This window comes from Hippocampus guttulatus, chromosome 6 (assembly GCF_054856545.1).
Source record: "Hippocampus guttulatus isolate MCC_2025c chromosome 6, RoL_Hgut_1.0, whole genome shotgun sequence".
NCBI classification, from domain to species: domain Eukaryota; kingdom Metazoa; phylum Chordata; class Actinopteri; order Syngnathiformes; family Syngnathidae; genus Hippocampus; species Hippocampus guttulatus.
Window position 1 is genome coordinate 13,539,422 of NC_141266.1, and position 19,014 is coordinate 13,558,435.

At 40.5% G+C, this 19,014-nt stretch overlaps 2 protein-coding genes and 1 pseudogene across 6 annotated transcripts in view; 2 read left to right on the forward strand and 1 right to left on the reverse strand.

Annotated features, from left to right (window-relative positions):
* The window catches only part of fhod3b (formin homology 2 domain containing 3b), a 97,860-nt gene extending 92,179 nt beyond the window's left edge, over positions 1–5,681 (forward strand). For all 3 annotated transcript variants that reach the window (XM_086114696.1, XM_086114697.1, XM_086114699.1), the window contains one exon: positions 4,032–5,681. In XM_086114696.1, the coding sequence (XP_085970822.1) occupies positions 4,032–4,114 (83 nt within the window). In that variant the 3' untranslated portion in view covers positions 4,115–5,681. The remainder of the gene's footprint in view (positions 1–4,031) is intronic.
* Positions 5,682–5,737: 56 nt separating this feature from the next.
* Positions 5,738–14,477, reverse strand: LOC147203587 (retinoic acid receptor RXR-beta-A-like). 3 transcript variants are annotated; one of them, XM_086114700.1, is made up of 12 exons: positions 14,309–14,477; positions 13,180–13,349; positions 12,370–12,523; positions 12,085–12,264; positions 11,731–11,775; positions 9,665–9,825; positions 8,374–8,503; positions 7,922–8,048; positions 7,804–7,845; positions 7,605–7,696; positions 6,992–7,097; positions 5,738–6,910 (listed from the first exon to the last, which is right to left on the reverse strand). In XM_086114700.1, exons 2-12 carry the CDS (start codon positions 13,303–13,305, stop codon positions 6,763–6,765), a joined length of 1,311 nt encoding a protein of 436 aa, XP_085970826.1. In that variant the 5' UTR covers positions 13,306–13,349; positions 14,309–14,477; the 3' UTR covers positions 5,738–6,762. The 3 variants fall into 3 exon arrangements, with proteins under 3 accessions (XP_085970826.1, XP_085970827.1, XP_085970828.1); XM_086114701.1 differs by lacking the exon at positions 14,309–14,477 and adding an exon at positions 14,037–14,126; XM_086114702.1 differs by lacking the exon at positions 11,731–11,775.
* Positions 14,478–15,111: 634 nt separating this feature from the next.
* On the forward strand, positions 15,112–18,336 carry LOC147203588 (uncharacterized; annotated as a pseudogene).
* Positions 18,337–19,014: the final 678 nt, after the last annotated feature.

Consider the following 19,014-nt stretch of genomic DNA (forward strand, 5'->3'; position numbering starts at 1 on the left):
AACAACCATGTATAGTAAGGCGTTTATAGCCCAAAAAAAACTACCACGATTAGAATCCCTACTAAGTTATAAAAACGACCATGTATAGTAAGGCGTTTTTAGACGAAAAAAACGACAATGTATAGTAAGGCGTTTTTAGATGAATAAAACGACCATTTATAGTAAGGCATTTTTAGACGAAAAAAAAGGACCATGTATAGTAAGGCGTTTTTAGCCGAAAAAACAGACCATGTATAGTAAGGCGTTTTTACCCGAAAAAAACGACCATGTATAGTAAGGCGTTTTTAGACGAATAAAACGACTATGTACTGTATAGTAAGGAGTTTTTAGCCGAAAAAAACGACCATGTATAGTAAGGCGTTTTTAAACGAAAAAAACGACCATGTATTAAGGCGTTTTTAGATTTTAAAAAAACGACCATGTATAGTAAGGCGTTTTTAGACGAAAAAACGACCATGTATAGTAAGGCGTTTTTAGACGAAAAAAATGACCATGTAGTGTATAGTAAGGCGTTTTTAGCCGAAAAAAACGACCATGTATAGTAAGGCGTTTTTAGCCCAAAAAAAATGACCATGTATATATAGTAAGGCGTTTTTAGACGAAAAAAACGACCACGTATAGTAAGGCGTTTTTAGCCGAAAAAAAAGACGACCACGTTTAGTAAGGTGTTTTTAGCCGAAAAAAAACGACCATGTATAGTAAGGCGTTTTTGACCGAAAAAAACGACCATGTATAGTAAGGCGTTTTTAGACGAAACAAAACGACCATGTATAGTAAGGCATTTTTAGCCGAAAAAAACAACCATGTATAGTAAGGCGTTTTTAGCCGAAAAAATGACCATGATGGTGACAGGCGTTTTTAGCTGAAAAAAAGACGACCACGTTTAGTAAGGTGTTTTTAGCCGAAAAAAAACGACCATGTATAGTAAGGCGTTTTTAGACGAAAAAAACGACCATGTATAGTAAGGCGTTTTTAGACGAAAAAAACGACCATCTATAGTAAGGCGTTTTTAGATGAAAAAAACGACCATGTATAGTAAGGCGTTTTAGACGAAACAAAACGACCATGTATAGTAAGGCATTTTTAGCCGAAAAAAACGACCATGTATAGTAGGGCGTTTTTAGACGAAAAAACGACCATGTATAGTAAGGCGTTTTCAGCCGAAAAAAACGAACATGTATAGTAAGGCGTTTTTAGCCGAAAAACCCCGACCATGTATAGTAAGGCGTTTTTGGCCGAAAAAAAAAGACCATATATATAGTAAGGCGTTTTTAGACGAAAAATACGACCATGTATAGTAAGGCGTTTTTAGCCGAAAAAAACAACCATGTACTGTATGGCGTTTTTAGCCGAAAAAAACCACCATGTATATATAGTAAGGCGTTTTTAGATGAAAAAAACGACCATGTATATAGTAAGGCGTTTTTAGCCGAAAAAAAACGACCATGTATAGTAAGGCGTTTTTAGCCGAAAAAAAAGACGAACATGTAGTACATGTAGTAGGGCGTTTTTAGACGAAAAACGACCATGTATAGGAAGGCGTTTTTAGCTGAAAAAAAAAAACGACCATGTATCGTAAGGCGTTTTTAGATGAATAAAACGACCATGTATAGTAAGGCGTTTTTAGCTGAAAAAAAAAACGACCATGTATCGTAAGGCGTTTTTAGATGAATAAAACGACCATGTATCGTAAGGCGTTTTTAGATGAATAAAACGACCATGTATAGTAAGGCGTTTTTAGCCGAAAAAAACAACCATGTACTGTATGGCGTTTTTAGCCGAAAAAAACCACCATGTATATATAGTAAGGCGTTTTTAGATGAAAAAAACGACCATGTATATAGTAAGGCGTTTTTAGCCGAAAAAAACGGACCATGTATAGTAAGGCGTTTTTAGCCGAAAAAAAAAAGACTATGTATAGTAAGGCGTTTTTAGACGGAAAAAAACGACTATGTATAGTAAGGCGTTTTTAGACGAAAAAAACGACCATGTATAGTAAGGCGTTTTTAGACGAAAAAAACGACAATGTATAGTAAGGCGTTTTTAGCCGGAAAAAAAACGACCATGTATAGTAAGGCGTTTTTAGCCGAAAAAAAACGACCATGTATAGTAAGGCGTTTTTAGACGAAAAAAAACGACCATGTATAGTAAGGCGTTTTTAGACGAAAAAAACGACCCCAAAAAAATGACCATGTATAGTAAGGCGTTTTTAGACGAAAAAAACAACAACGTATAGTAAGGCGTTTTTAGATGAATAAAACGACCATTTATAGTAAGGCATTTTTAGACGAAAAAAACGACCACGTATAGTAAGGCGTTTTTAGCCGAAAAAAAAACGATCATGTATAGTAAGGCGTTTTTAGCCGAAAAACACGGACCATGTATAGTAAGGCGTTTTTAGCCGAAAAAAAACAAAAAAAACGCCTCCCTATACATGGTCGTTTTTTTCATCTAAAAACGCCTTACTATACATGGTCGTTTTTTCGTCTAAAAACGCCTTACTATACATGGTCGGGGGGTTTTTTCGGCTAAAAACGCCTTACTATACATGGTCGTTTTTTTTTCGGCTAAAAACCCCTTACTATACATGGTCGTTTTTTTCGGCTAAAAACACCTTACTAAACGTGGTCGTCTTTTTTTTTCGGCTAAAAACGCCTTACTATACATGGTCGTTTTTTCGTCTAAAAACGCCTTCTATACATGGTCGTTTTTTTGTCTAAAAACGCCTTACTATACATGGTCGTTTTTTTTCGGCTAAAAACACCTTACTATACATGGTCGTTTTTTTCGTCTAAAAACGCCTTACTATACATGGTTGTTTTATTAGTCTAAAAACGCCTTACTATACATGGTCGGGGGGGGTTTCGGCTAAAAACGCCTTACTATACATGGTCGTTTTTTTTCGTCTAAAAACGCCTTACTATGCATGGTCGTTTTTTCGTCTAAAAACGCCTTCTATACATGGTCGTTTTTTTCGTCTAAAAACGCCTTACCATACATGGTCGTTTTTTTTCGGCTAAAAACGCCTTACTATACATGGTCGTTTTTTTCGGCTAAAAACACCTTACTAAACGTGGTCATCTTTTTTTTCGGCTAACTATACATGGTCGTTTTTTTTCATCTACAAACGCCTTACTATACATTGTCGTTTTTTGTCTAAAAACGCCTTCCTATACATGGTTGTTTTTTTCGGCTAAAAACACCTTACTATACATTGTCGGGTTTTTTTCGGCTAATAACTCCTTACTATACATGGACGTTTTTTTTTCCGGCTAAAACGCCTTACTATACATGGTTGGGGTTTTTTCGGCTAAAAACGCCTGGGGTCGTTTTTTTTTCCGGCTAAAACGCCTTACTATACATGGTCGGGTTTTTTTCGGCTAAAAACGCCTTACTATACATGGTCTTTTTTTCGGCTAAAAACACCTTACTATTCGTGGTCGGTTTTTTCCGACTAAAAACGTCTTACTGGTCGTTTTTTTTTTTTCGGCTAAAAACGCCTTACTCTACATGGTCGTTTATTTTTTCGTCTAAAAACGGCTTACTAGACATGGTCGACCATTTATAGTAAGACATGCCTTTGCTGACTGGGATGATACAGTGAGAGCATTAACACTGTGCCTAAAAATAGAGGAAAATGTACTTACTGATTCAATTAAATGCACACAAATGTTACGAAACAATTGTATTGACGTACAAGTATAGAAATAAGCAGTTATTAACGTTGGATACAACTGAATTTGATTTAGGTAGTCATTCTTTTTTCAACCATTAAAGGGAGACCGAACCACACAGTGGTACATGAACCATACTGTACTGACACAGAATCTTCAGTAAAGGAAAAAAAACATAAAACATAAATATGAATAAAACAATCCTATAGTATGCTCTGTTTATACCCTATTATATATTTCAAACAAAAAATATGTGATAATAAAGTCATGCATTGAAAAGAATGTCAATAACTGTTGAAATTGCAAGTTGATGCGCCATTATCTGATAATGTCCACTTTGCGTTCTGCTTTGTGAAGTGAGGAGGACGCTGAAAAGTGGTTTGACATCCGAGGAGGCCAACGTCCTGGGTTTGTCCGGTGGTCCTGACATGCAGGTGTGAACAGGACTAGAGGATACACATTGAGGCATCCTTGCCTCGTTCCCGTCCCAACTTGTTTGCGCTTCCTTGAGAAGAAGATGAGCGCCGGGTTGAGACCACTGAGCTTGGCTTCTGGCAGATCGCGCCTGCATTCCTGCAGCTCTTGAACACCGGAAGCATTTTATTATTCTCCAGTGGTCAATGTGAGAGAAACAAGTCCAAAGATGTCACCTGCGTGTGTACAATTACTACTGTGCTGCTAGCATCTCTTGTGTATTACCTTGCGCTCCAGAAGGTGAACGATCGGCTGGCGGTCAATAGAATGTGAAACACTTCACAAAAAAAGATGAGCAGCAGCACATTAGAACCCAATTAAGTCAACCAGGTTGAGGAGTAAAATAGGTAAGTTGCTCGGCAGCATGTGGCGGACAGCATTTGCATCTGTTGTCGCAGCTGCACATTTCAGTGCCTTTTTGAGACGCTTATTTATTGAAGAGAGATTTTCAGGGACATCCAAATACACGAGGACCGAGCACGAGCTGCGATGATTTCTAAACAGTGTTCGGATCGATTCTGAATGAAGCTATTATCTATTTATTATGACAAGTCTTTCCCCAGCGCCTTACATGTCAGTTCACGTGAACTGTAAGCGAAAAGTATGAAAAACAAAGACATCTCCTTCAACTGGCAGCACTGGTGATTCTGTGGCAAGCACTCCCCTCTTTACATTGAATGTGAAAAATCACCATTTTACTTATATTTTTAAACATCTATGTTAAAGTGATGTGGACATGGTATTTTTTAATTAAAAGTAGGACAGTTTAGCTTATCTCTACATTTTGTTTCTTCCATTTACACGTTCAAATTTGCCATTTACAGGGTTCCCACAGGTCCATAAAGTTCATAAAAATCCATTTTAAAAAGTTATGTTCTTAATTGTCCTGTGATCACTTCGGGCCAATTTGTATGTCAAATAAAGGGTTAGCTGATTGGGGACCGATTGGAACACCGGGTCGGTGATATGTGGCTTTCTGTTCAGCCCGCATATTGCTGAGTGGGCATTAAATCCACCGTGAATCCCCTGCTGGATGGAGAAAAAGTCCTTAAAAATGGCTAAATTAGCCCTCAAAAGTTCCATAAATAAAAAGCAAATGGAAGAGTGGGAACCCTGAAATGGGAGCATAGCCATTGAGAATTGATCTGAATGAAGAAAACACCAGCATTAGAACTCTGTTCAGCACCTTAGATTACAAGGGTAGCATCCAATGTACTACTTAGGGCAACTTTTTTTTTTTTTTTTTTAAATGAAGCTGACAGGTGTAGGTAGTCAGGTCATCCAGTGATGTAAAATGTCGTTTTGTTCCAATTGTAGAATAGTGTATAATAGAGTAAAAGCAGTATTATAAATGTAATTTAAAGCTTTGAAATGAGTCCGTTTTGCAAGTTTGAAATGAACGCTGGCTTTCTGCTCCAAACACTTGACCGCTTTGAAATCATTGCACTAAACTCTGCAACATTCACACAAGCATGGCTTAACATGCGGCCAGGAACAATGTCACTATTTCAATTAAAATGCTTGTGAAAATTCTCCGTCTGTCCCGTGTCTTGATTTTAGGAAAGGATACAAACACGGGCAACAAGAAGTCACAAATCGAAGTCATGTTTATTTTCAATCCACAACCCACGCGCCGAGGAGCACATGGGCGCGTCAACTTGATCAATGACTTGGTGCTCTGGACCTAATGTGATTTTGCTTTGAATACACTGCAGAGACAGTACACTGGACAGGACAGCTACCTGGCAGGGAAAGGATGGAAGGAAATACAATGGAGCGTAAAAGGATTTAAAAAAAAAAAAGCTGAAACTCAGCAAATCCAGTGCAACCCAACACATGTTCTGCTATCTGAAGAGAAAATAAAAACAAGGGCAACGGGTTAAAAGATATCATTTGCATCTCCTGATCATGATTCAAATTAAAATACATTTTCCCTGAACATTTACTTTTGCACAGTACCTCAGAATTGTATAAATTACAAAATGGAATATTCCCTTTCCACCAGACGTGATTTACTTGGTAAAACCCCTGAATGAGTGAAAGGCAGAAAGCACGTGAACATTTTATATTGCTACAATTTATTTAAAATAACAAAACCAAAAAAAAAAAAGTTTGCATATCCTCTTAGGTGTGGGGGGTTCTCAAACCAATCAAGTCGCATTTTTGTAAATAGCACCAAATATGAAAAGGCTCCAACAGTCAGCTGGCAGCTTTTAGAAAGTCAAGTGATTGGCCTCAGAAAAGGGCAAAGTCTTAAGCCTAAATGGAGGGCAGACATTTTGTGTCTTTGCTAAGATTTCATCTTGTGGAATAGATAGATCCATGTTGACTAGAAAGGATTAAAAAGACTAGGTCTTCTGACGCGGTGCTCTCGTTTAAAAATAGATCCACTTAAGCAGTGCGTACAAAGCTCATATAAAATGGGATATAGCCTGTGAAGGGGAAAAAAAATACTTTCAACACATAGCACCAGCCAGCCTGTTTGGTCTAAAAAGAGCAAAATGTGTGCAGCACTAAAATAAACAAAAGGAAAAGGAAGTGGAACCCAGATAGCAGTGAGACAAGCGGACAAACGTTTCCAAGTTAAAGTGCCACTCCAGTCTGCACGCTCCCTCTAGGCCAGCTGATGAGGAGCTTCAAGCATCTCCATGAGGAAAGTGTCAATGGGCGTGTCGCCGATCAGCTTGAAGAAGAACAGGTGCTCCAAGCACTTTAGGCCGATGGAGCGCAGTGCGGGCAGGCGAAGGAGCAGCTTGGCAAACCTGACACAACACGCGCCAGTCAAGCACTTTCTGCCGCTTCGTCTTGTAACGACTCTAAAGAAGAAGGAAAAAAAAACGCACCTGCCCTGCTGCTCGGGATACTTGTGTTTGCAGTAGGCCTCCAGCGATGCATAGACTTTCTCTCGGAGCAGCTCCACCTCCCCCGTGTTGGATAGGCCTTTAGCATCTGCAGTGAAATGGAATAATCTTCAATTCGAGGAGACGCTTCTTCCTTTAAACAGGACGAATGGAAATTTGACTTTGTACTTGTTGGGTCTTTGGCGTTCCGAGCCGCCCTGACGTGTGAGATTCAGGAACAATGCAAATTTGATATAAATGTACTATAATGTACTTGTGTTCATGCACCACATTCAAATTGTAAGGTGTTGTCGTTAAATTCTATTAAATGTCATTTACCTTTTCGGACACCTGCTTGTTCTGCCACAATCAGGGCTCAGCTTCCACAAGTATAACTCAATTATAACCTTTATTTACTTATTTATTATTTACTTAAAAGCTCAAATTGTGAGTGAAATCTAGGATGCTAGGTGGATTAACAGCACTTCTTATGTACTCGAATAAGATAATAGCAACAAGTAGTTTGAGGCAGTTAGAGGTTAGTCCAAGTGGTGTCGCCAAATGGTCGATCTGCAGAATTGTTAACGCATTACCAGGATGTCACCGGCGGGCTCACCTGGGTTGAAGAGGACGATGGCGCGAAGGCAACCCAACTCTGTCTTGTCCATTTGCATATCTCGCATCTTGTTGACAAGCTCGGTGAGAACCCTGAAGGACAACATTCGAAAAGTGTAATGCAGTCAAGTTTCCCCCCACACGCCAAAAATAATGATGGGAGTTGATTCCAAATAAATATCACAAAAGTGTGGCGTTACCTGTCAAATATGGCACCGACCTCTGCACTCTGCACACTCTCCCTGATTTAAAACAAGCGTGATTACTCGGAAGACCTTTGAGCTAATTGTCATGAGAGGAACCGGCCACTGAATGAACCTGTCAAAGATCGCGCCGACTCCTGCACTGTGAGCACTGTCGCGCTGCAGCTCCGAGGTGAGTAGAATGCCGTCCTTCAGGGCAATGGAGCGGTGGGAGAAGGAGGCTATGAGGAGCTCATTCCAACCTGGCAACACCAGCATTAGGGTTACATCAAGACCACTGCCACGTGCATTAAGAGTACAGTGAACCCCTTTATTTTCGCCACTCGCCAGTCTACGCTGGAATTTTTCTGTAGAACTGAACAAATATTTGTCGAAAAACATCCACGTATTTTAGCGCGTTCTCTAAGCCCCTGTTCCTTCTAAGAGACCATGTCAGCAGAAGAGAAGCAAGATTGGACAGGCAGGCAAGGCTCATTGAAAATGCAATTCGAATTCGCAACAGGGTTGCGCCCCAAGCCGCACGAATAGCGAAGGCTCCACTTGGCATGTGTGTACGAGACGAGGCACCTGCACGCAGGAGGATGACCTGGTCATCAAGGGGCAGCTCACAGAAGTGAGGGATTCTCTTGGCCCATTCCACCAGGGCGAAGAGCTGCTTGTCTGCGGTGTGGCAGATGTTGGTGACCGCATCATGGGGCTGAAACACAAACTGCTGCGTCACTATGGGCACTTTGGAAGTTTCACACATGAACCACAGCGTCGTCAAAACCTGATCGCTGGCAGGGAAACAACACTCATGTGTGTTACACTTGAACCTCGATTATTCAACTTCTTGAAGAAGGAGCAACAGCGTTGCTGCTATTAAACCATCTTTAAGCCCTGTTATTGAGGTTCATTTGTTTTTGTTTTTTTAAGGGAATCGTTTCTAATTTCAATTTTTGTTCCATTGCTATTGCCTTGAAAGGAGCCTCAATCGAGACAAGTACTACTTTTTTTCTGGTAGATAAAATTCCCCTCTCAAAATGTTTTCACCTTGTCATTATGGGCTGTTGTGTGTAGAATTGTGACGAAAAAATTAATGTATTCCATTTTGGAATGAGGCTGTAACATAACATAACGTGGAACAAGTGAAGCGCCTGTGAACACTTTCCGGATGCACTGTTGGCTGTTCATCAGTCAAAGAACCTCAACACTTGGAGGAAAATGTTGAAATGTTACTTTAAATATCACCTGCAATGTAAATAAAGGTTAATGACAGAACAAATTATTCCAAATCCAATCAATCTTGATAACATTGGACTAAGATCACAGAAGGGATTGTGGGGTTACTATTCGCTAACAACAGAATGAGTTAGGAACTGGTGTTTATGCGCCATTTAACTTGTGCACCACTGCACACCAGTTTGGTGTCAAGCTGGCAATGAGCCACGTCAGAGCTAAATGTACACTCTGTTCATACCAGACCGCCACTGAATGACGAAACACGAGACTTGTCTCTGGACAGACAAAGGGTTGCTCCTAGTCAAGCACAAAATTAATGGAGTGCTCCAAGTGGTTGCTTGTACAGCAAAAGAAATATCAATCAAGCGGTGGGCATTTTTGGTTTCAGCTCCAAAATTGCAGCGCACGAGCCGAATGTGAAAGGCGTATGAAACTACTTGTAGTCAAGAAACAAAAGCATCTTGGGAGCGTGGCCACCGTTGTTGTTTGGTTTGTGAACAACCCACGTCATCAAATGCTGTTTCAATATAAAATGCTGTTGTTTGTTCGCTTTGTTCCTAATTGATATGGTTCTTTTTAGGCAACCAAAACGTGTTTTCCATGTGTTGTGTGACAAGAAGCGCTCGCGTGCACTCACAGAGTTGCCAGTGGAGCCTCCGTCGGAGTGGAGCTCAGTCTTCAACTCCACCGCAGTCTCCGCCTCCAAGATCTTCTCCACCGGCATCTCCTCGTTAATGCCCATGCTGAATTCCAGCTCGCCTTCCCGCTCGCGGTTCCTCTGGCGCTCTTCCTGAACCGCTGCATCACACAAGGTTAGAAAAAGTAATTTTGAGAAGATGGTTACTATTCGTGTTTAAATGCAGGTCGGAGAAAGCCATATGGGAGAGGTGCAACAGTGAGAGGGTTTATCATGTTGACTGCCATCTTATGAATTCATGTGTGCAGGAACAGAAGGTTCTCATACATTTAAGTACTTAAGATATACTAAAATAATTCCTGAGCTAGACAGAATCCGCCACTTCAAAAATCTGCGCATAAAAAACAAGAAGAAACTAAATGGCAAAAGATTTTTTTTACCACGATAACAATTTGGATTGACATTGCCAGCTACTCATATTTCCTTTTTTTTGAATTGGTATAGCAGGCCTTTGAATAACTATTTTCTAGGAACTGTTTTGCTAATCAATGACTTAATTTGAGGAGCAACATTCTAAGTTTGAGAAGCAATTATTTGCAGGTTCAACGCAGGGGCCAGAAGTAAGGATTTTATTCAACAATAAAAATCTGACGAGATGATTAACAACTATTTTCCTTTTTTATAAAGTCAACAATTTTCAATTCTTACATTAACATCGTGAATAGGAGCAAACAACATTTTTTTTGTCGAGGATCATTTGTGGTGGGGCAATTTCAAACACAAATACATCCATCCATTTTTTAATACGTTTATCCTAACGAGGGTCGCGGGCGTGCTGGAGCCTATCCCAGTTGTCTTAGGGTAGTAGGCGGGGGACACCCTGAACTGGTTGCCAGCCAATCGCAGGGCACACATCGACGGACAACTACATCATGCTCACAATCACACCTAAGGACAATTTAGAGTGCCAGATCAACCTGCCATGCATGTTTTTCGGAGTATCCGGGAAAAAAACACACACACAGGCACGGGGAGAACATAGAAACTCCACACAGGAAGGACGGAGCCAGAATTCAACCTTGCATGTCTGCACTGTGAGCCAGACGTGCTAACCAGTCTTCCACTGGGTCACCAGCAGAAATACAAATTTCTGTTAAAAGTTAATAGAGATATCCCAATCCGATCATTTGTTTGGAAATCAGGGATGGTGGCGTACTTTCAGCTGACCCAGTATCGGGTGAAAAAAACGGTTTTATCCATTTTCTAAACATCAACAACTACTAAATACTCCAAATCTGCCAATATCTTCCCAAATGCAACATAATAGCTTAATTTTATATCACACAATGATCACTTTCATTTTTCTAATTTTTTGGTAGCAGTGTAATTAGTGACACTAAGGAGAGCTGAAGGCGCACACGCTCGCTTGCATGCACAAACAACTCCTCCCTTGCACTCATTTGATCATTATATATATAGCAGCACTACTGGATGCATATATATATATATATATATATATATATATATACGTATATAGATAGATATATATCTATATATACACACACTTTATGACTGAAAATATAATGACAATGTTATTGTGATATTAAAAGGCCTACCCTGTGGTGGAATTTTTTTGTCCATATCACCCAACACTACTTCATATTGTTATTTTGCAATTGATAGAAATTATGTCACAAGTTATTATCTGATCAACTTGAGAACAAAACTGTGACAAATCACATTCATTTGTTGGATCTGTTCCGTTCTGACGTTCTAAGTGTGAATAGTAACTCGAACGCAAGCAACAAAATTTGGGAAATATTTTCTTTACTGTTGGATTTGAACTGTTCCTGTAATTTTGATAGAGTCGCAAAGCTGTGATGAAGATAGATTAATCAGTTGTACATGCACATACTCTGAACTCTGATCTAATGAGTAAATGTTTAGCTATCCAAAACATCATCCTTGGTGTCTCTGTCATTTACGCACTACGTGTTTAATAAGACCACACCAAATCTAAGACACATTACAGTACAAAGAGTAGCTTTAAAATGTCAATGCCATACTCATCCAACCCTCATCTTTTCCATCTTCTTTTATCCACCTTACCACTATTGAAAGATGGAGAAAGGGAAGAATTGGGAAAATGAAAGGAAGACAGGGGTTAGATATATAAGCCCAACCCGCTGCATCCTCTACCACATTTCTAGACCGTTTTAAGTGCTACAACTATAAGAACGCCGTTCAATTCTACAGAGCGATGAACTAACGTAAGACATTTTGCAACCTGGTGCTTTTCACCTGTTCTATTGCTTGGCTAGTTGCCTTTTTTAATGGTTTTGTTTTGTTTTGTTGTTGATGTTACTTTACGTGTTTTTGTTACTTTGCGAGACATGCTTTGCAATACAAAACCTGCATACCTTCCCTCTTCATGCCCATGGCCAGGCACTTCTGGTAGCGGCAGTACTGGCAGCGGTTGCGCTGGCGTTTGTCCACCAGGCACTCCTTGTTGTCCCTGCACGTGTAGCTCAAGTCTTTGCGGACCGTCCTCTTGAAAAAACCTTTGCAGCCCTCGCAGCTGTAGACGCCGTAGTGCTTGCCTAGTGCACAAAAAGCACAGGCGTGATGAGAAATCAGGAGATAAGCCCAAACAAATATTTAAAGTAAAAGCAGAACAGGCGGGTAGTCTTTCAAATTTCACTCACCAGATGAACGATCTCCACAAATGACGCACAGGCGCTTCTGAGACAACATGATTCCTGGACTGTGCGCAGACATGGGCCTCAGACCGAACGGAGGTTTGATGTCTTCTGAGCTGCTGATTGAATGCATCCCTGACATGGCACCTGAAGCTGAGCGCTGGACCGATATGAATCACAGAGAGAATTAACATGTGAAGGGAAAAAATAATTCTGTGCAATTATAATGGGCAGCAATTATTCATGTATTTGTGGGCTGGCCGGGTGCCTATTAATAGCAGAGATCCACAGTACACCTATGCTTATTTAAACATATTTTTTTAAACACAATTATATCAGAACACACACAAAAGCAAGCATAAAATGTTTTAAATCTACTCTACGTATTGTAGTGTCTGTGTTGAATACACGGAGGTGCCTTTAAGAGAAAGGGCCAAAGTGGAATGTCACATCAGCGAGTCTGCATGTGAGTGTTTGGGTGCGAGCTGTGGCCGACAGGAGCTTCTGTGTGCTCATTGTATTGATGCGTTTTACTGTTCTCCCTACATTCAATACACATCGAACAGTGCATCGGAGACTGTGGCTCTCCTATCCCACAAGCAGAGGCATTACAAGAAGTATACTGCAAGAACCCATAAAATAATGATTACTTTACAAATATTGTGGCATAATGGGAGCACAATACAGCAGGGAAAATTATACATACAGGAATCTTTAAATACACAAATAGATCTTGACTGATGATGAAATGCAAACATGAAAAGCACATGTTGAGTGCCAGAGCATAACCCTGTTTTTCTTTTAATGTCCATTTACCTGGCTGTGGCTGATGGGTCCAAATCCTAGAGAGGGTGACACCATTGGAGAGTGGACAGAGAACGGAGAACCAATTACATTGGTAGGGCTGTTGGGTGCTGAGCTGTTAGGCTGCTGGGAAGACATTGCTCGAATACACAGGATGAGGTCCCACCAGATGGATTATCAATCTGAGGGTGACAATCAGATATGAGCAGTAATTATTACTTGAACATAATTACGATCACTTGCATAACAAAGTGACATCCAATACAAGAGCTGTATCATACGGTCTGCATTCAGAAAGCTATTGCTGCCCGGCGTTATCTTGGATTTCCCCTTTATGGAACAAAGAAAGAAAATATTCTATTCTATATAAAGAGCTGTGAGTAATAAATTAGTTACCTCCGTTGCACGAGAGTCAAACAGATTAGGAACAGCTCTAGATTTAGATCCAATACACTTCTACCCCAGTGCACAAAATTTGTGTAGAACATTGGCGTATATCGTGTAACGATCTTAAATGTGGTCGTTGTTCAGAATAATATACATATTAAATCGACGTAAAAACATTCGTGAGTGGTTTTATACGGGTAACCGTATGCTGTTAGTGTCTGGCAGGAAGCGATGTTACACTTTTAGATTGTTAACGTTTGCTGGTTAAATGCTGCTCACCATTTGCACCAACAAATACATCAATATTACCCGTCGTACGCCATTTTAAATGCTAACCGTGAGCCTAAACTACAACCAAATTAACAACTCTTAGTTCCCGTAATGCCGATTCGTCCGTCTATCATTGAGCCAAACGAACGAGCAGTACGTACAGTACATCGAGTGGCTAGCACAACATTAGCCCGCTAACATTAGATGCATACCTGGCTCGGATTTTACGTGGCTCAAATTACTCACAAGCTACTCGTTGAACACAAACATTCCCACGACGCAGGTTGATGGTCATTAAGAACCACTTCAAATCCGCGTGTGCGTCGCAGTGTAATCTACTTAGCGAAGCTTCGCAACGATTCAGGCTAACTTAACTAGCGTGGCTACCATTAGCCTACCGCTAATTACATGGCGGTAGTCGAGCGAGCGAGATAATGGCAACGAATGTATTCGCTTGCAAGTCATGAGGCGGCGGGGTACTCACCAAACACACAATCGACGCATTGTTGGAAAGCACGCCGATGTGTCTGAATCGTGCTTCCCGAGAAGCAACAGCAGACAGCAAGGCCGCTGCTCAAAGCCAGTTGCCTTCAACTCGACGCTGTTGTTGTTTACTGGCCATGTTGGCTCTGAGCCAGCTCCACGCGAGCCAAAATGTCTCCTGGGACCACCCAGTAGCGTGGTCACGTGACAGCGCCGCACAGGATGGGTGGGTGGAAGGCGAGGGAACTCGGACTAAAAGTATGACCAATGTTGGTGTTCAATTGTTGAACAGAAAATTAAAGATGGTTTTCAACGGTCGATAAATAGAAAAGGACGAGGTAATGATGCAAAATAATCCTTCATTTGGGGGGTTTATTGAGAACATTTGGAGATTTGGAAAGTGGGATAAATAGTTACCAAGGTGTCCTGAAGGAAATGAACATTTTGGAGTTGAATGTTTGAGTTAGTCAAGAAATGTGAAACCCAACGTCGTGCACCAACAGGGTGGTGGCCTCGGGCATCCACCTATGTGTGTGTGTGGGGGGGGGGGGATTGTACCATCAAAAAAAAAAAAACACACACATATCACTGAAAATGTTTGCAGCTTTTCTCCTTGAAAGCATTCGTCTCGACAAAAAGGAGTACTACCCTTTAAATACTGCTATTATCAGGTTTGTAACTTTTCTTCTGTATATCCTATTTGCAAATGCATTATAATATAAATGTGGACGTGTAAACACTAGCACCATATTTTGAATTGGACAGTACTTAGAGTTATGATTCCTCTGCCAAACAATATGTTTCTTTGTTTTTGTTACCAAACAAGTTAGCTGTCATTCTACAGAAATCTGCTCCTTTAAACTGGCATTTTCCACGGACCTTGCCACAATCAACAACCTGACAGATAGCAACAATCTGATTGCCTCTGTTCCAAATAACATCGTCAGATCGTGGATAGGACTGGAGATGGGCGATGTATCAAGGTGGCATTGGGCGTGGCCGAATAAAAAAACAACATCTAAATTTCTTTAACTGGAAGTTGAGAAACCCGCAGGTATTGGGTCAACATTCATGTGGGGCTATGGATTCACAGGGAGAATGATTTGAAAGTGAGTGTGAAAACCAAAGGAGCTTTGTTAGGCACGGCAAGTACGAATTTAGAATTATATAATCCTGAAATTGCAGTCATTGTTCAACCAATGTCACAAATCATGCTTTAAAAAAAATCTGGCAGAGAACAGTGATACTCCAAGTGGCTACATTTTTGTTGTCATCACTAAATCATTGAGGGAAGGACGCCTAAAAGCACACACAGCAGGGATTTATCTTTGGATCTGGTTAGTGAAGGCTCAGCAGAAGAGAACAAGGAAGTCCAGAATGTGTCCACATCTCAAAATATATGCGTCAGCCTCTTTCGAGGTACGTGGCGGTGGTCTGATGGGAGCCAGTCGTCATTGCGCTTCTCAAAACCGCAGCAATCAAGCTACCGTGATCAAGACTGTGTGTCCGCTATATTCCAAGATGATAGCCAGTGGCATGATCTGAAATGTGGCAGCCAGTGAACGCACCTTTGCGTGTCAAGGCCATAAATTGACTCATGTCTATTTGTCATCAAGCTACAGCTGCCGTGAACTGTATACAGGACAAGTATTGGTGTACATGTTTACAAACCTACAAAAAGTTTGCAATGAAACAAGAAAATGTGAACAATTCAAACAGCTCCATAAAAGCAAACCCGTCACTTTTTTTCACTTGGAAGTGGCTAACCGTTGAACGTTTGCAAACAATGTAATTTGAGCTCAACTGTATGCAAAACGTCAAATTTCACATCAAAGAGAAGACAGCATGCGCGTAAACAACCCCCAATAATATTAATTACATTGATTTTGAAAAAAAGTGATTCCAGAAAGTGCATATGAATAAACTGAAATGACTGATTACAATCTTTTATAGTAATACCTTGCTACTGTGCCTTCCATGAAAATATGTCCCTGAATAGGTGAAAGACTGTTGCAACTGAAAACAGATACAGTACAACTGTATCATAGGGGCTGGTGGTTTACATAACAACACTCATTTATTTTTCGAGCCTGCAATTTAAAATGACAATCTTATTGTCTAAACAATGATTATCAACCACTGTAGCATCATAAGTGTAAGTAAATTGTGACAGTGAAATTCAGTGAGTAATGGAAAATTGAAAATTTCAAATGTCTCTTGATGTCACAAGATGTTGGCAAAGCACCTTTTTTTTTTTTACATTCGACAAAGCTAGGGCCAGACGAAATGAAACTCCTCCCTTTAGTTCAGCATAGTATTTTGGTGCCAAGATGCCACCAGATGGAACCACAGCATTATTATTATTTTATCTTAGACGTGGATTTGGCCTGAATCTAGTACACAAAGATAGGTTCCCCAAAATATCAGCAATTTGGCAAATTCAAAATGCTACCCCATGAATATTCACGGGTGCACTGTATGATTTTTATTTGGTGGGGTCCTGCGACTTTTTTCTATTAATGTCAACATGTGCCTTGGCCCACGAAGGGTTGGCAAAGCCAAGTGAAAACCCTTGAAAATGGAAACCAGGCTCACTGGTGTTAAGTGTTTAGTCAGTCAAAACATTTATGGTGCCACACAGCACCTTTGTTTGTACACCTCCGCCAACGGGGACATTCACTCCATATCTACTGTTGAAGATCTCTCTGCTTGAATTATTGCATCAATAAGTTGTGGCATGGAGGCGGGCGACATTGTTGAGGTGTTCTGGATGTCCAGATTGTGTCGATAGCGGCCTTTCAGCTTGTGTGCTTTATTTGGTCTGGTGTATCTTACACTGCTTTTGGCAATAGAGTAGTCCATAAATTCTGTACAGGGTTCATGTCGGGTGAGTTTTCTGACCAATCAAACACAGTAAAATCGAGGTTATACAACCAGCTTTTGGTAATTTTAGCAGTTTTTCTTTTTAAATCAGCTATCAGCTCTGAACATTAAAATGAAAAGACCTCAAGACTTATAACTCCCTAAGTGTATGTATAGAAGCTTAGGTTCACTTTTCTGGATTAAACGACATGAAATAAACTATGCTTCCATTGATATCCACATTTTTGGGGAGAGCTGCATCTATATATACTGTACACATCCGTATTGCATCGCTGTTGTGTTATATTTTGGTGCAGCCAGCATTTGTTTAGGTGGGCATTTCATGAAAACTAGATTGATTTGATTCATTAGTCTCTTTGTGAGAAATGCCACAAAGTGATACAGAGATAAAACTAACTTAAAGATGCAGTGTAGCAAAGTGGGGAGTAAAATTAATGATACATATCTTTTACATACAGGCCTAGGCACATGTTGAAACTGTCTAATAATCAATCACAAGTTCCATTTTATTTGAATTTCACTCAGCCGGAAAGATTTTCTTTTTGTACCTTGTCAAATCACTGATTGTGTATTTGAAGCACTTTACAACCATTCATTAAAAATTCAAGCAATTCTGAATCCTTGGAAATATCATACAGTGAGTGTAAAACATGCACTTTGGTCGAATTTTTGGGAGAGAAGGGAGACAAAAGAGTGGCGCAGAACTTCGTATATTAACTGTTCCATACAAAGTTACAAGACGAGAAAACATGAGTCAATTTAGGTCACAGGAAACCTGATATTAATTTGTGAAAACATGACTTGGATGGAAGCCTTAAGTTACTGCCGAGAGAACTACATGGACCTTTTCTTCATCACTGAGCAAAGCACTCAGGATCTGGTGGCACAGATGGCACATAATTCCACATCATCCCACATTTGGCTTGGTCTGCGCTACACTTGCACCTATGACCTTTGGTTTTGGAGCGATTCGTCAGCTGACTGTTACTAGAACTGGGCCCCTGGACAAGGACCACCGGAGCGTGCATATGAATAACTGGTGTAACTGGAGTAACTGGTGCCATGTTGACCACAGAGGGGCAGCAGTGGGTGGGCCTGCCTGGGAGGCGGCAACTGAACTTTATCTGCCAGGACTGTGCTGGATAAGGAATTATTTGATTTTATTTTAATATTTATTTATTTATTTTTAAACGTGCAAACGTGAGCTGGTACCACTCGGTTTATTGTGTTTTATTCACAAGTTGCATTTCGCTATCGTTCTCTTGTCTCACTAAATCAGTGCACGACTGTGAGAGGATAACTCAAGGGCTGCCTCCCCCATTGTTAAGTGTGAATGTGATTAAATATGAAAACACTGCGGTGTGCCGGCTGACACATTCATGAGTGGAGAGAGTGACATGAGAACATTGATCCACTGCTTTCACTCGGGGGTTAACATTTGCATGTTGACCCCGACTGCTTGAGCTCAAGATGCTCCTTTTTTAGGACCACCATGGACCTGATGCAGACGGCCTGCTGGCCCCGCTGACCTTGTCCACAGTGCTGAGGTCTGCGACGATCGGCTCTAACCGTGGGAATTGTTCACAAATATTCTTCACCGCGCAACTGATCATTCAACTGTGAAAAATTAAAATGAATGATCAACAAAAGAAATGCAAAACATATAACTTAACTGCAGTGACCAGTAGCTTCTTATCTACAGCTGCACAGTTTCTTCATGTTGTTTGGATTAAGATAATGATGACCACCTATCACATTATGATTATATGCATAATATTCTTGTAAACACCTTTGATAGAATTGTTTCCGCACTGAGAGAGACAT

What these genes read in the sequence shown, in the direction of transcription:
- LOC147203587 (XM_086114700.1), bottom strand. Translation starts at nt 13,305, where the DNA reads ATGTCTTCCCAGCAGCCTAACAGCTCAGCACCCAACAGCCCTACCAAT. An exon ending in TTGTGGAGATCGTTCATCTG is followed by an intron (nt 12,265 to 12,369) that starts GTGAGTGAAATT and finishes TTTGTGCACTAG; the next exon opens with GCAAGCACTACGGCGTCTAC. An exon ending in GTCGGTGCCATATTTGACAG is followed by an intron (nt 7,697 to 7,803) that starts GTAACGCCACAC and finishes GTTGTCCTTCAG; the next exon opens with GGTTCTCACCGAGCTTGTCA.